This window comes from Silene latifolia, chromosome 6 (genome assembly GCF_048544455.1).
Source record: "Silene latifolia isolate original U9 population chromosome 6, ASM4854445v1, whole genome shotgun sequence".
In the NCBI taxonomy this organism is placed as follows: domain Eukaryota; kingdom Viridiplantae; phylum Streptophyta; class Magnoliopsida; order Caryophyllales; family Caryophyllaceae; genus Silene; species Silene latifolia.
Window position 1 is genome coordinate 125959082 of NC_133531.1, and position 14156 is coordinate 125973237.

At 40.4% G+C, this 14156-nt stretch overlaps 1 protein-coding gene across 1 annotated transcript in view; it reads left to right on the top strand.

Moving 5' to 3' along the window:
* The window catches only part of LOC141658968 (WAT1-related protein At5g47470-like), a 29039-nt gene extending 15234 nt beyond the window's left edge, over positions 1-13805 (top strand). The window contains exons 6-7 of the mRNA XM_074465679.1: positions 13065-13216; positions 13315-13805. Of these exons, the coding sequence (XP_074321780.1) occupies positions 13065-13216; positions 13315-13450 (288 nt within the window). The 3' untranslated portion in view covers positions 13451-13805. The remainder of the gene's footprint in view (positions 1-13064; positions 13217-13314) is intronic.
* The last annotated feature ends 351 nt before the right edge of the window (positions 13806-14156 follow it).

The following is a 14156-nucleotide window of genomic DNA, read 5'->3' on the forward strand; positions in this document are numbered from 1 at the left end:
AAGAGATTAAAAGTACTACTCATATAAACAAAGTGCACTTTCTTTTCCGGTTATCTATGCAAAAGAACTCCACAGTTAAGCGTGCTTGGCTGGGAGTAGTCTTATGACGGGTGACCTCCTGGGAAGGTTTCTGGGATGCGCATGAATGATGACAAAATGCGCTGAAAAGGACTCATGTTGGTATGTGAGACATGTACACAACCCGACAAGTTAGTGACCGCTCCCGACCCAGAGTTTGGGACCGGGTGTTACGTTGTACCTTTTCTGCTTGGATTTGTTGAGAGTGGGTTTGAGAGATGGTGGATTAGACACTGACAAGGAAGATTCAGAAGGCAACGGTTCAGATGGAGTACTGGTGCTCATTATTTTGAATAAAGATTTTATTATTGTTGTATTTAGATTAGTTTTTACCATTTGAGGTAAATATTTAAGGAGAGTGAGGGGAAGGAAGATAGGAGGTTAGAAGGAAAAAAATGGTTTTGTACGTGGATCTCTTGACAAAATATTGTTCATAAAGTTACGGTGTGCTGGACTGTTTGTTGTCCAAGTATATATTGATGACATTATATTTAGGAGCAACAGATGAACTCCTTTATGTATATTTTCTTTTGTGAAAAAAGTAAGCATATATTAATAAAAAAATATCATTCATGAATACATTCAAGCGCACTGGCTAACAAACCCCGCACATATCAACCACAGATTACATTCCAATAAGAAATAAATTTTAACACCCCCATACACCAAGGTGTCTTACCAAGGACCACCTTAGCATATCAAGGTCCTACCATCTCGGTTGCCCGAGGTAGAGTATATCAAATTGACCATCAAAGAATAGTTATTATAAAAATACCAAAATTGTTTAAAGTATAAATACAACTGAAGTTTAACTCAAAACTTTTACAACCCAAAAACTGTCAAAGGAACTAAAGCATAAACTGTCAACGGAAGCTAGATAAAGACTGGTGACGACTCGACCCCCATCCAAACCCGCGAGCTATCCACAGCTATACCTGCTCAATCAACTGCTCACCATCCTCGAATGGATCACCACAGTTTTGAAAACAATAACGGGGTCAGTCAACTGTATAATCAAGATAAGAATTCATAATACAACAATACAACCAATTCAATCGAACTATTAATCCCCAAACTCCATTAGCAATCAATAACCGACTACACACTTAAGTGTGTAGTCCTGCCAGATTACCCATCGCAACAGGTAATCCTCACTGCCATTGGGGGACCGCAGCCGTTCCCACCTAAGCCCCACTCATTGCAATGAGCGCACCCAGATCACTAATGTGCACATCCCCCTTGTGACGGAAGCCACAAGACGCGAACATGGGGTTGGAAACCATCTCCCGAACATGGTCCTATCACAACAATACCAATAACAATATTACTCAACCAATATCAATCCAATACAGCATATTAATCAATCAATCAATCACAACAATCTCAAATTAATTACACAACCGACTGAGTAGGAAAACCCTACCTTATCGCAATTCGTTATACCACAGCCAATAATACAAATGCACAATGAGTAACACATCGTCACCTACAACAACGATAATCAACAGCACATACAATGACCAAACACCCTAAACCCCCAAATTAACCCAATCTAGGGTTTGCATAAACCCCTAATGACAACCATAAACCAATTAAAAAACGCTAGAGACTTACTAATAGAATCGACACGGAAAACGAGATACTAGAATTAACGTCCGATCAACCCTTGCTTGGAGATGATGAAGATGATTAGAGAATGTATATGTCTTTTAGGTTTAAAGTAAAAAGGTGATTTAGAAAACTGAAGAAAGCCTTTTATGCTCTTCAATCATTTTAATCAAAACCGCGAAAAACTAACCCGTCAGACCGGGTACTCGGTCGAGTACCTAAGGTACTCGGCCGAGTACGACCTACTCGACCGAGTTCCTCACAACTCGGCCGAGTGCACTAAAACAGTAGCCTGTTTAAAAGCACTCGACAACTTACTCGATCGAGTATGGACTACTCGACCTTGTAAGCTTGGAGCAGAAAACCGTAGTATCACATAAACATTAAAAGAACTGTAATCTAAGTATAAATTAGAAGCCTAAAGGTCTGTTTGGATTGAGGGATTTGTAGGTAAAAGAAAGGGAGGAAGAGTAGGGATTTAAAATCCCTTATTTGGATAGCAAATAAGGATGGAGGGGGAGGGATTTGGATGGATCTATTTTCCTTCCTCCAAGGCAAATCAAAATCACTCTATAATAGGCAAGATTTGGAAGAAATTGTATCCAAACACTCACACTCCATTTGCCCTTCCCTTCCTTTACCTCTCTTTCTCTTCCCTCATTCCCTCTCCCATCCCTTTCCCTCCATTTTTGTTACCCAAACACACCCTAAAAGCTTCCTCTCCTTCTCAATAACTCTGACTAGAGATCCTGGCCGTTGAAGGACCTATTGTAGTCAGCATAAATTCCGTGCCCACCATAAAGCATACATCAAGGCTAAGGTATAAACAGAAACCTGAGTTTTGAGCCTGGCAGTAGAGAATGGGAATTGAGATCACTAGCTGCTGACGTGAAGACTGAGAACCTGACAACCAAGACTGGCAGAAAGAAGATCCAAGCATTTTCTACTGTAAATGCAATTGAAGAACAAATGCTCATATGTCTCATATGCACCCTCGCATAGCAGACAAACATCATTAGTGACAATCCCTATATTTTTTAATCTATCTCTAGTTAAAAGCCTTTCCTTTTCCACCAACCAACCAATGAAACTATGTCTAGGGACAACCTTCTTCACCCAGATAAAAGAGTACCAGTTTACTTTGTCAAGGGATGGATTGAACCACTAATAGCCACTCCTGATAGTATAAGGATTCTGATCTTGTAGCCACAAATTGTAACACCCCCATTCATTAGGAAGCCTTTGGCAAGACATTTCATAACAAATGGGAGGGCCATCATCTCGGTTTCCGAGGAAGTGAACATCCAAACAACCATAATGAAACATCTTCATTATAATTAAGTTTACCTTTAGCGACGGAAGTAAGTTTAGCAAAACTGTATGAACGGTGAACCAAAACTATACAACTCCAAAACTGTGTGAATAAAACTATAATCCAAAACTACGACAAGTATCAAAACTGAATAATAACGTCAAGAACTCTAGCCAAGACGACTTATCCCCAAGCCTCCCTACGGCTACATATTATCACTGCTACCTGCCAGGCTCAACTGCCACCATTGGTCGAAAATATTCAATGGATCACAACAGAGTTGAAAACAGTAAGAGGGTCAGTCTCAATAATACAAATGCTCACAATACAATATAAATGCAATGCAATATAAATGCAATGCAATATAAATGCAATGCAAATGAATGAGACACATACATCATACCTCATCCTCCAATCCCAACTCCAACTTTACCTCAACCCGGTGACGGTATCGCAATATCGCCACCAATAGTCGAATCGCAGCTCGAAAGGTATCTGCATCGCAACACGGTATACCGAGCCCGGTTGGCTACCCGGACCTCCACAAGATACGCATTGCAACACGAATTTTAATAATCTCATACCAGTATCGTGTATGTCCCCCTTGAAGTGGGAAACTTCAAGGAGCAATCCAGGCGTGATGACGGTCACCTGCACCACCTCACTAACAACACCACTCCGCACCACCACAACTTCACAACCATACACATATAACACAATCCACAATCAATATGCCACAACTCCATGTATTAACAATTAGCACAACTATTATGCCACAATTATCAAATCTCCACAATATAATGCAAACTTCCACAATTATCATGAAACTAATAACAAGAATCACGTATTCAAGCATTCATACTATCAAGAACCAAGTAGAGAAACCCTACCTCAAAGAAATACTCCAAGCACAAGCAAAACACTAAAATTCCTCCTCTATGAAGTCTCCTCCTACAATTAGTCAAGTAATTCTATCACAATATGGTTTTACAACATTATAATTGATAGATTTCACTAGTTTAATCATCCAATTACTCAAATCTCTAACCATAACATTCTAATCAACAATTTCCTTAATTTCCCCCAAATTCTTGGGTTTGAACAACAATAAATTGAATTAAGAGCATAATTAGTGACTTACAATGGGAAATTAGTAAAGGTAGATTAGACTTGAAGTAAAATCTCCAAATCCTAGATTCGTCTCCTTAATTAGGGTTTAGGAAAGTTCTAGAGAGAATTTTGAGAGTGTTTAGGCTCCAGTGAACTAGAGTACTCGGTCGAGTACACCAGCTACTCGGCCAAGTCCACCCGAGGCAGAATCAGGCAGAACCTAAACTAATCCCAAAAACCCGTACTCGGTCGAGTATGCCACACTCGATCAAATATGGTCCTATACTCGGCCGAGTGGCCGATCAAAACTCTCGAGTATTACAATCTTCCCCCCTTAAAACAAACTTCGTCCTCGAAGTTCACACTAAACCTGCACCAAACGCCTCCAACCCTACCCTCCATAACACAACAACACCACAACATAAGGGGTCTCTACCGAAACAAGGCACTTACACACAAGGTAAACAAGAATTGAGTTCACTAATGACAAGGTAGGCTCCAACTATCCACTAAAATGGCAAAATAAGCCCAAACTAAACCAATTGGACTCAACTAATGACAAAATGACTTGCAGTTCGCACGCTTTACCCTCTAAAAACAAAGTTAAGACCCCGTAAATGAACTCACACCTGTTCGAAAAGATCTGGATAGCGCTTCTTCATGGCCTCATTGGCTTCCTATGTTGCTTCCTCCACCTTATGGTTAGACCAAAGTACCCTCACCAACACCGTTTCCGCATGTCTTGTTTTCCTCACTTTACGGTTTAAGATCTCCTTAGGAGTCTCCACGTAGGTCAAAGCATCATCCAGCTCAAAATTCTTCGCCTCAAGCAAATAAGTCGGATCACTCACATATTTTCTTAATTGTGACAAATAAAACACATTATGGACACGGTCAAGTGCCGGTGGAAGGGGTAAACGGTAAGTTACTTCCCTGAATCTATCTAAGATTTCAAAAGGACCAATAAACTTTTGACTCAAATTGTGCTGCTTGCCAAACCTCATCACTCCAAGAATAGGTGACACCATTAACAAAACCTTATCACCCACCTCAAACTCAACATCCCGACGATGTAAATCCGCATAACTCTTTTGCTAATCTTGTGCCGCTTTCATTCTTTGCCGATTGACATGCACTTAGTTTGGATTGTCCTCTCTGTTTGTCCATCCGTCGCTGGGTGGAACGCGGTATCATCTGTAATTTAGTCTCCAATGAGTTTTGCAACTTTTGCCAAAACCTTGATATGAATCTTGCATCTCTATCGGACACAATGTCCTTAGATACTCCATGCAACTTCACCACATGCTTCCTATAACCATTGGCCAACTCAACATTACTTCAAGTATCCTTCATTGGTATAAAATAAGCCGATTTAGTAAGCCGGTCTATAATCACTCATATCATATTTTTACCCTTTTATGTTTTTGGCAATCCCACAATGAAGTCCACGGATATCGATTCCACCTTCTATTCCGGTACTTCCAAAGATTTCACCTTGCCTTGTGGCCTCATATGTTTCCCTTTAACTCTTTGACACGTCAAACACCTTGCCACAAATTCCGCCACCTCTTTCTTCATACTCGGCCACCAAAATGTCTTCTTTAGGTCCTTATACAACTTGTCACCACCCAGATGCACCGAGTAAGGTGTGCAATGAGCCTCATTCATAATATTATTCTTAAGCTCATCATCATTAGGAACACACCACATACCCTCAAATCTAAGGATACCATCTGAATGCAACCCAAATCTTGATGTCTCATTCCTTCCCAAAGCCATCTTCCACTCTCGGATCTTAGTATTGGCCATTTGCTTCTCCCGAATTTTATCGTACAACCCGGGCTCTAAGGTCAAGTCACTAATAGCATCTCCCTTTCAGATCACATGAATGCTCATCCTCCCCACTTTCTCTTTCAACTTCATTATTGACAAAGCGGTACTCAAGAAATGCACCGATTTTCTACTCAAAGCATCTGCAACTACATTTACCTTTCCTTCATGATACACAATCTCCATTTCATAGTCACCAATTAACTCGATCCACCTTCTTTGCCCCATATTCAACTCCTTTTGTGAATAGATGTACTTTAAACTTTTATGATCGAAAAACATCTTAAATTTGCTCCATAAAGATAATGCCTCCAAATCTTCAAGGCAAATACCACGGCGCCCAACTCCAAGTCGTGAGTCGGGTAGTTCTCTTCATAAGGTTTCAATTGCCGCAAAGCATACACAATGACCTTGCCATTTTGCATTAGTACACACCCTAATTCGTTCTTAGATGCATCGGTGTATACTTCAAAGGTTTCACTTCCTTCGACAGAGGCCGTGGTCAGGCGCTCCTTCAAGGTTAGAAATGTTATCTCACAACTCCCGTCCCACTTAAATCGATTCTCTTTCATCATTAACGAAGTCAAAGGCCTAGATATCTTAGAGAAATCTTTGACAAATCTCCTATAGTAGCCGACAAAACCAAGGAAACTTCTCACTTCCGCAACATTCTTTGGTGGCTCCTACTTAGACACCGCTTCAATTTTACTTGGATCGACGGACACACTCTCCTTAGACACCACATGCTCCAAGAATGTAACCCTCTCTAGCTAAAACTCACACCTGCTTAGTTTAGTATAAAGTTGGTTATCTCTCAATGTTTGCAAAATAATCCTCAAGTGCTCCTCTTGCTCTTATTTTGTCTTAGAGTAGACCAAAATGTCATCTATGAACACCACCACATACCTATCCAAGTATGGACTAATAAAGACATGGTTAATCAAGTACATAAACACGGCCATGTCATTAGTTAACCCAAACTACATCACAATGAACTCATAATTCCCGTACCTTGATCAGAATGCAGTCTTAGGATTATCCGCATCCCTAACCCTCAATTGATGGTAACCCAACCTCAAGTAGATCTTAGAAAATACTCCAGCTTCACTCAATTGATCGAATAAATCATCAATCCTTGGCAACTTGTACTTATTCTTGATAGTAACATTATTCAATTCCCGATAATTAATGAATAATCTCATGCTACCGTCCTTGTTTTTCACAAATGGAATTGGGGCTCCCCGCGGTAAACACTTGGTCTAATGTAGCCCTTGTCCAACAACTCACTCAATTGCTTATTCAACTCTTCTAATTCTTTTGGACCCATCCGATAAGGGGCCTTAGAAATCGGTCCCGTTCTCGGCTTCAATTCAACACTAAAGTCAACCGCTCTTTTAGAAGGTAATCCGGGTATTTCCTCCAGAAACACATCCACAAACTCATTAACCACGGGTATATCTAGAGCTTTAGTCTCCTCTACCCTAGTATCCCTCACATGACACAAGATCATAGGACAACCATTCCTCAAACATGACTTTAGAGTTATTACGGTAATAAGTTTGACCACAAAACCTCTATAGGACACTCTAATTCCCTTTAGACCCCTCAAAGACACTTTCTTTTGATAGCAATCTATATTGGCCTTATATTTCCCCAGCCAATCCATGTAACACCCCGACCCAAACCCTGGGTCGAGAGCGATCACTCACGGTAGCTCGCCAGGCTGTGTACATGGCCCACATATCAACACGGGTCCTTTCCAGTGCATTTTGTCCTCACTCATGCGCATCCCGGAAACCTTCCCAGGAGGTCACCCATCCTAAGACTATTGTCAGCCAAGCAGGCTTAATTGTGGAGTTCTTTCGCATGGATAACCAGAAAAGAAAGTATACTTTGTTGATATGAGTAGTACTTTTAATCCCTTTAAGCACGAGTTAGATTTGAAGCCTATCAATGGACCTCTTCAAGGGGGTACCCCACCCGAATAACGTCTTCCGTTCAGTGGAGTATTATACACCCCCACTTGAAGAACGCAACGTCCTCATTGCGCCTGACAGCATCTTACTGCAGCAGAGCCAAACCTAGAATCTTCCCCCGCTAGGTTGGTGACCCGGGTACTCCAGACCACAGGCTCACCAGACGGTCACAGGGTTGCTCTGATACCACTTTTAACACGCGGGCCAAAACCCTAGGTCGAGAACGGTCACTCACGGTAGCTCGTGAGGTTGTGTACATGGCCCACAAATCAACATGGGTCCTTTTCAGCGCATTTTATCCTCACTCATGCACATCCCAGGAACTTTCCCAGGAGGTCACCCATCCTAAGAATACTATCAGCCAAGCACGCTTAACTGAGGAGTTCTTTCCCATGGATAACCGGAAAAGAAAGTGTACTTTGTTGATATGAGTAGTACTTTTAATCCCTTTAAGCACTAGTAAGATTTGAAGCCTATCAATAGACCTCTTCAAGGGGTATCCCACCTGAATAACGTGTTCGGTTCAGTGGAGTATTACAATCCATCCCTAAGATTACCTCAAATCCCTCCAAAGGAAACTTAAATAAATCAGCCAGGAAGTTTACCTCTCCCACAATTACCGACACATATTTGAACAATTTAGAACATAAGATAGACTCTCACGACGGTAACAATACTTCATCCCTTACCACCTCACATTACCCCAACTCTAAAGTCGACACATAACTCTTAGACACAAAGGAACGAGTGCCTCTCGAGTCAAACAGAATAAAAGTAGGTTTAGAGTTAACTAGAAATGTATTCGAAACGACATGAGCGTCCTCCTCCTTGGCTTGTTTATCCATAACGTACAACTTCCCACTATTCTTCGGTCCTCCTTACATAGTACTAGTCAAAGTAGTCAGCCTAATGTCCATACCTTGTTGCCCTCCGGTGTTTTGCCTTTGAGATGAAGCACCGCCACGATTGAAACCACTACGAGTGAAACCATCATTGTTGAAGTTTGGATTCCTAGGAGTACTCATGAACATGTGGTACGATTATTAGCCATGTTGTGTGATGGGGCTTGGTAAGAACTCCCTTAGACAGACCTCCGGTACGAACCTCCTCTGGTACTCATGCACTCATACCTCTTGTGACCCACTCCACCGCAATTATAACATCATGGTCCTCCACCCTCACTAGCGGCTCTACTAAGACTCCCACCATGCCTTGCACTCCCACCAAAATGAGAACCTCCCAAGTATGACCTAATTTGAGTAAATTTAGGCCTCCTATGATGTGGTGGTCCACTACTCCCTCCCTCCGCTTTTATATTCTCTCCTACTTTCTCTCTTGCCTTCATGGCCATGTTCACTAGCATCTTTGCATGACGGGCCCTAACATAAACTTCCTTCAAGTCGGTTAGAACTCCCGCCGACAACTTCTCTAGAATCTTCAAAGTTAACCCCTCCTGAAAGCGATTGGCCAAGATTTGTTGACTCAATTGTAAGTCCTTCACATAAGTAAACAATTCATTAAATTTCACATAGTACTCTTGGACGGTCATGTCCTAATTTATGACAAAGATATTAAATTCCACTCTCAACTTGCTCCTAATGTGTTCGGGAATGAACTCATCTTGCATCTCACCCTTAAAGCTTGCCCAAGGTATAGCGGCCTCCCCAACTTTCTTGTAATACTCCTTCATAGCTTTTCTCTCCCTATACCACCATAATCCCGCTTGGCCACTCAATTAGAATGAGGCTTGGTTAACCTTCAACTCTTCCGGGCAATTCACAACCTCAAACACATTCTCCATATCTCTTATCCAATTGTCTAGCAAGCTAGGTGCTCCGATACCCTCATACTTGGTAGGTCGGTGTCTAGCTATGGTCGTACTCACGATAGATGCATCAACCACCACCTCTCTCCCTATTCTTACACTCTTTAAAACCTCCGTCAGTGCTTTATTTTGCTCTACCAACCTCTCTATCTCCGCATCCGGCATATTAGCAACCCTTGATGACGTAGTAGCTCTCTTTGGCGGCATCTCAACTTCAAATAACAAAATAAACATTAATACATGGCCCACTATTCGAATTAAATAAACTTGGATGCCTTCAGGGTATACTCGGTCGAGTACCAGGGAGTACTTGGTCGAGCACCAGCCACTCGGTCGAGCATGTAATCATACTCGGCCGAGTATGCCACTTCTAGAAACCACTCTAATCTGCACAGTGCCCCCACTCGATCGAGTGCATTAGGACACTCGGTCGAGTAGCTAACACTCGATCGAGTATGCTACCGTACTCGATTGAGTGTGCCACTTCCAAAGAGCACCCAAATTTGCATAGTGTCAGAGGAGACTCGGTCGAGTACCCGTTACTCGGCCGAGTTTCCTATCCTCACTTGACCGAGTACAACTTCTAAGCCTCCAAACATACCCCAACTCCACGAAGACTCATATACAACCCTATATGTTTCTACTCACAAATTTACGATAAAATGGCTTACCTACGGCATATAATAACATTTAAAACGGTAACTATCAAATTCACGACACTCTTTACTTTATTATAAGCTCATTTACTGCTTCAATATTCACATATATACATCAAGCATGATTAGCCTTATCAATTATCATCCACATAAATTCATTTTCCATGTACAACTATCATGCATATGCAATAACCACATGGCACATCAAATGGCATCCAACCTACCCCACTCTCTTTCTATTCTCACCTCGTCGTGTCCAACTTGATATTGAGAAGGCTAAGGTGCAACTTTAGGACGTCTCCAAAGCCTTGCAATGAGTTCCTAACAAACTCTCACTGAGTTCATTTTATTAGACACACCTAAGTTCATTAGGTTCATTGGTTTAAGTTTCTAAATCGTTGCTCTGATACCACTTTGTAACACCCTCTTTCATTAGGAAGTCTTTGGCAAGACCTTTCCTAGGAAATGGGAGGGTCACCATCTCGATTTCCCAAGGAAGTGAACATCCAAACAACCATAATGAAACATCTTTATTATAATTAAGTTTAACTTTAGAGACGGAAGCTAGTTTAATTTAGCAAAACTGTATGAACAGTAAACCAAAACTCTACAACTCCAAAACTGTGTGAATAAAATTATAATCCAAAACTAGGACAAGTATCAAAACTGAATAGTAACGTCAAGAACTCTAGCGAAGACGACTCGTCCCCAAGCCTCCCAGCTGCTATATGCTATCACGATTACCTTCCAGACTCAACTGCTCACCATTGGCCGAAAATATAAATGCAATGCAAATGAATGAGACACACACATCACACCTCCTCCTCTAATCCCGACTCCAACTCCACCTCAACCCGGTGACGGTATCGCAACACCGCCACCAACAACCGGACCGCAACCCGAAAGGTATCCGCATCGCAACACGGTATACCGAGCCCGGTTCGCGACCTGGACCCCTGCCAGATTCGCATCGCCAACACGAATCCAAATAACCTCAGACCATTAACGTGCACGTCCTTCTTGAAGTGGGAAACTTCAAGGAGCAATCTGGACGCGAGGACAGTCTCCCGCAACGCCTCACTCACAACACCACTTCGCACCGCCACAACTCCACAACCATAGACATCTAACACAATCCACAATACAATATGCCACAACTCCATGTATAACAATTACCACAACTAGTATGCCACAATGATCAAATATCCATAATATAATGCAAACTTCCACAATTAACATGAAACTAATAACAATAATCACATATGAAAGCATTCATACTATCAAGAACCGAATAGGGAAACCCTACCTCAAAGCAATACTCCAGCACAAGCAAAACACTAGAATTCCTCCTATATGAAGTCTCCTCCTACAATTAATCAAGTAATTCTATCACAATAAGGTTCTACAACATTCTAATTGATAGATTTCACTAATTTAATCATCTAATTAATCACATCCCCAACACTAACATTCTAATAAACAATTCCCCCATATTCTAGGGTTAGAACAACAATAAACTAAATTAAGAGCATAATTAGTGACTTACAATGGAAAATTGGCAAAGGAAGATTAGACTTGATGCAAAATCCCAAATCCTAGATTAGTCTCCTTAATTAGGGTTTAGGAAAGTTCTAAAGAGAGTTTTTTAAGAGTGTTTAGAGTGATAAGTGTCGAATAAAGACTAATGATGGGGTATATATATCCCTAGGTCAAGTCCCGGAATCCTAAACCGAAAATAAATGCTCAGACGGGAGTAATCGGTCCCAAAACCCGTACTCGGTCGAGTATGCCACACTCGGTTGAATATGGTCCTATACTCGGCTGAGTGGCCTATCAAAACTCTCAAATATTACACCAATCCTCTGCATACCCATTAGCCATATGATCCTTGAGTCTACATAATTTTCACCATGCCTAACTAACGTTAAAGTTAGGTTTATAGTCCTTTATGTATATTTAAACTAGTCTAATTATAAAAATCTCTAAATCCTCTTCCCCTCTATTCTTAAATATTTATTACCCTCAAATAGAAAAAACTAGTCTAAATAGTTTAACTCCTTTGCGAGTGAAGTCGAGCAACATCAAGCTCAATTTGAAAAGATTGCGAGCAGCATAACATATTTTCAACATTATAATTTATTTTTAAGAAAAAATAAATGAATTTACTTTATATTTAATTCATGAAAGTAAAACAATCTAAGAAAAAACTTGAGTATATGATCCAATGGCATAACTAAGTTTAATATGATGGGGTCTTGGCCTAATTCAATAAGATAATTAATATTTAATAACAAAATTATCAACATGTTAAAATAGTAGAGTTGGTTCTAACTTCATATTTCAAGCAAATAACCGGAGTTAAAACCCTATTATAAGCATTTTTTAATTATAGGCTTGGGTTGTATAAGGGTAAGGTGGAGGTGTTTTGGTGTCTTAGGTAAAAGTGGAAAGAGATGGACGAAAAGGAGGGGTGTTGCAGAAGATTGACCTAGGGTCTAGGCAATAGAGGTGGTTCTAAGGTTACGAGCGTCAATTCCAGAACATGAAAATTCGTGTTTGGTCGATCAATTGAGTTATATGTTACATTTCTGTTCTATTGATTAGGTAAGGTTAGTTTTTTCAAGACTACATTGAAGTTAACATTGCTGCATTGACCTGTTGATTTGTAGGCAGGCACAGTAAGCGGCATTTGTGTGAGTTTCAATGGATGGGCAATGAAGAAAAGAGGTCCAGTGGTCGTATCGGTGTTCAATCCAATTTCGACAGTCATCTCAGCCATTCTCTCAGCAGTCATCTTACAAACAACGATCTCTCTCGGAAGGTTACTTTTTTTTTTTATCCATGTTAACCATTATTTGTTTATGGTTGGATTCTAGCTAAGTAATACTCTTAACAAGGTTTGTTATAATTTTCTGGCAGTTTGGCCGGAATGTGTCTTATGTTCATTGGACTTTACTTTGTGTTATGGGCGAAAGGTAAAGAAGGATTTCCCACTCTCGTCGAAGAAATTTTGGATCATGATTACGATCCAAAGAAGCCTCTATTAGCCGCATAATTTGCATATTTTCACACTATGTTGTGTGTTTCCATCCAGCCCCTTTATTGGACCTTGATCAACCAACCCCAAAGATTGAGCAAAGTGAACAGTTAACACGCCCGAAAAAACATCATGCATGTTTTCTCTAACCATAGTGTTTTTCCTGTTTTTCTTTGTATACGTTGTCCATGTAACTCATACCCTTCTATCTTCTACATATGTCTTTGAGCATTTGTGCACAATGATTTAGCATAATTGTGTTTGTGCTTACAAGCCAAAAGTTATAACAAATATGTTCAGTACATTGTGTGCATAATTGTAGTTTCAAAATTATGTAGAATTCGATTATAAAACTTAGATGACTACCAGGAAACTATTCTACCAATATATCTGTAAGATGCCTTTATACTAGAAAACTCAGATGACTACCAGAAAACTATTCTCACCACGTAACCATACTGATAATTTGTTATGATAATTTGATCAATATCCAAATAACTTTTATAACTGAAGAAGATGTGTTCAACTATTTTCTCTATGCGAATCGTCGACCTTTCATAGATATAACGTATTTACTTTATACTGATTACTGCAAATGTTAGTTAGCTCAGTTGATAAAGTCGCCTATATTCAAATCTCATTAGCATCAAATTTCCCTTTGTGGTTCTATTTAAACAAAAAAAAAATATTGTTACAATTATTACTTCCAATACACATAAAAACA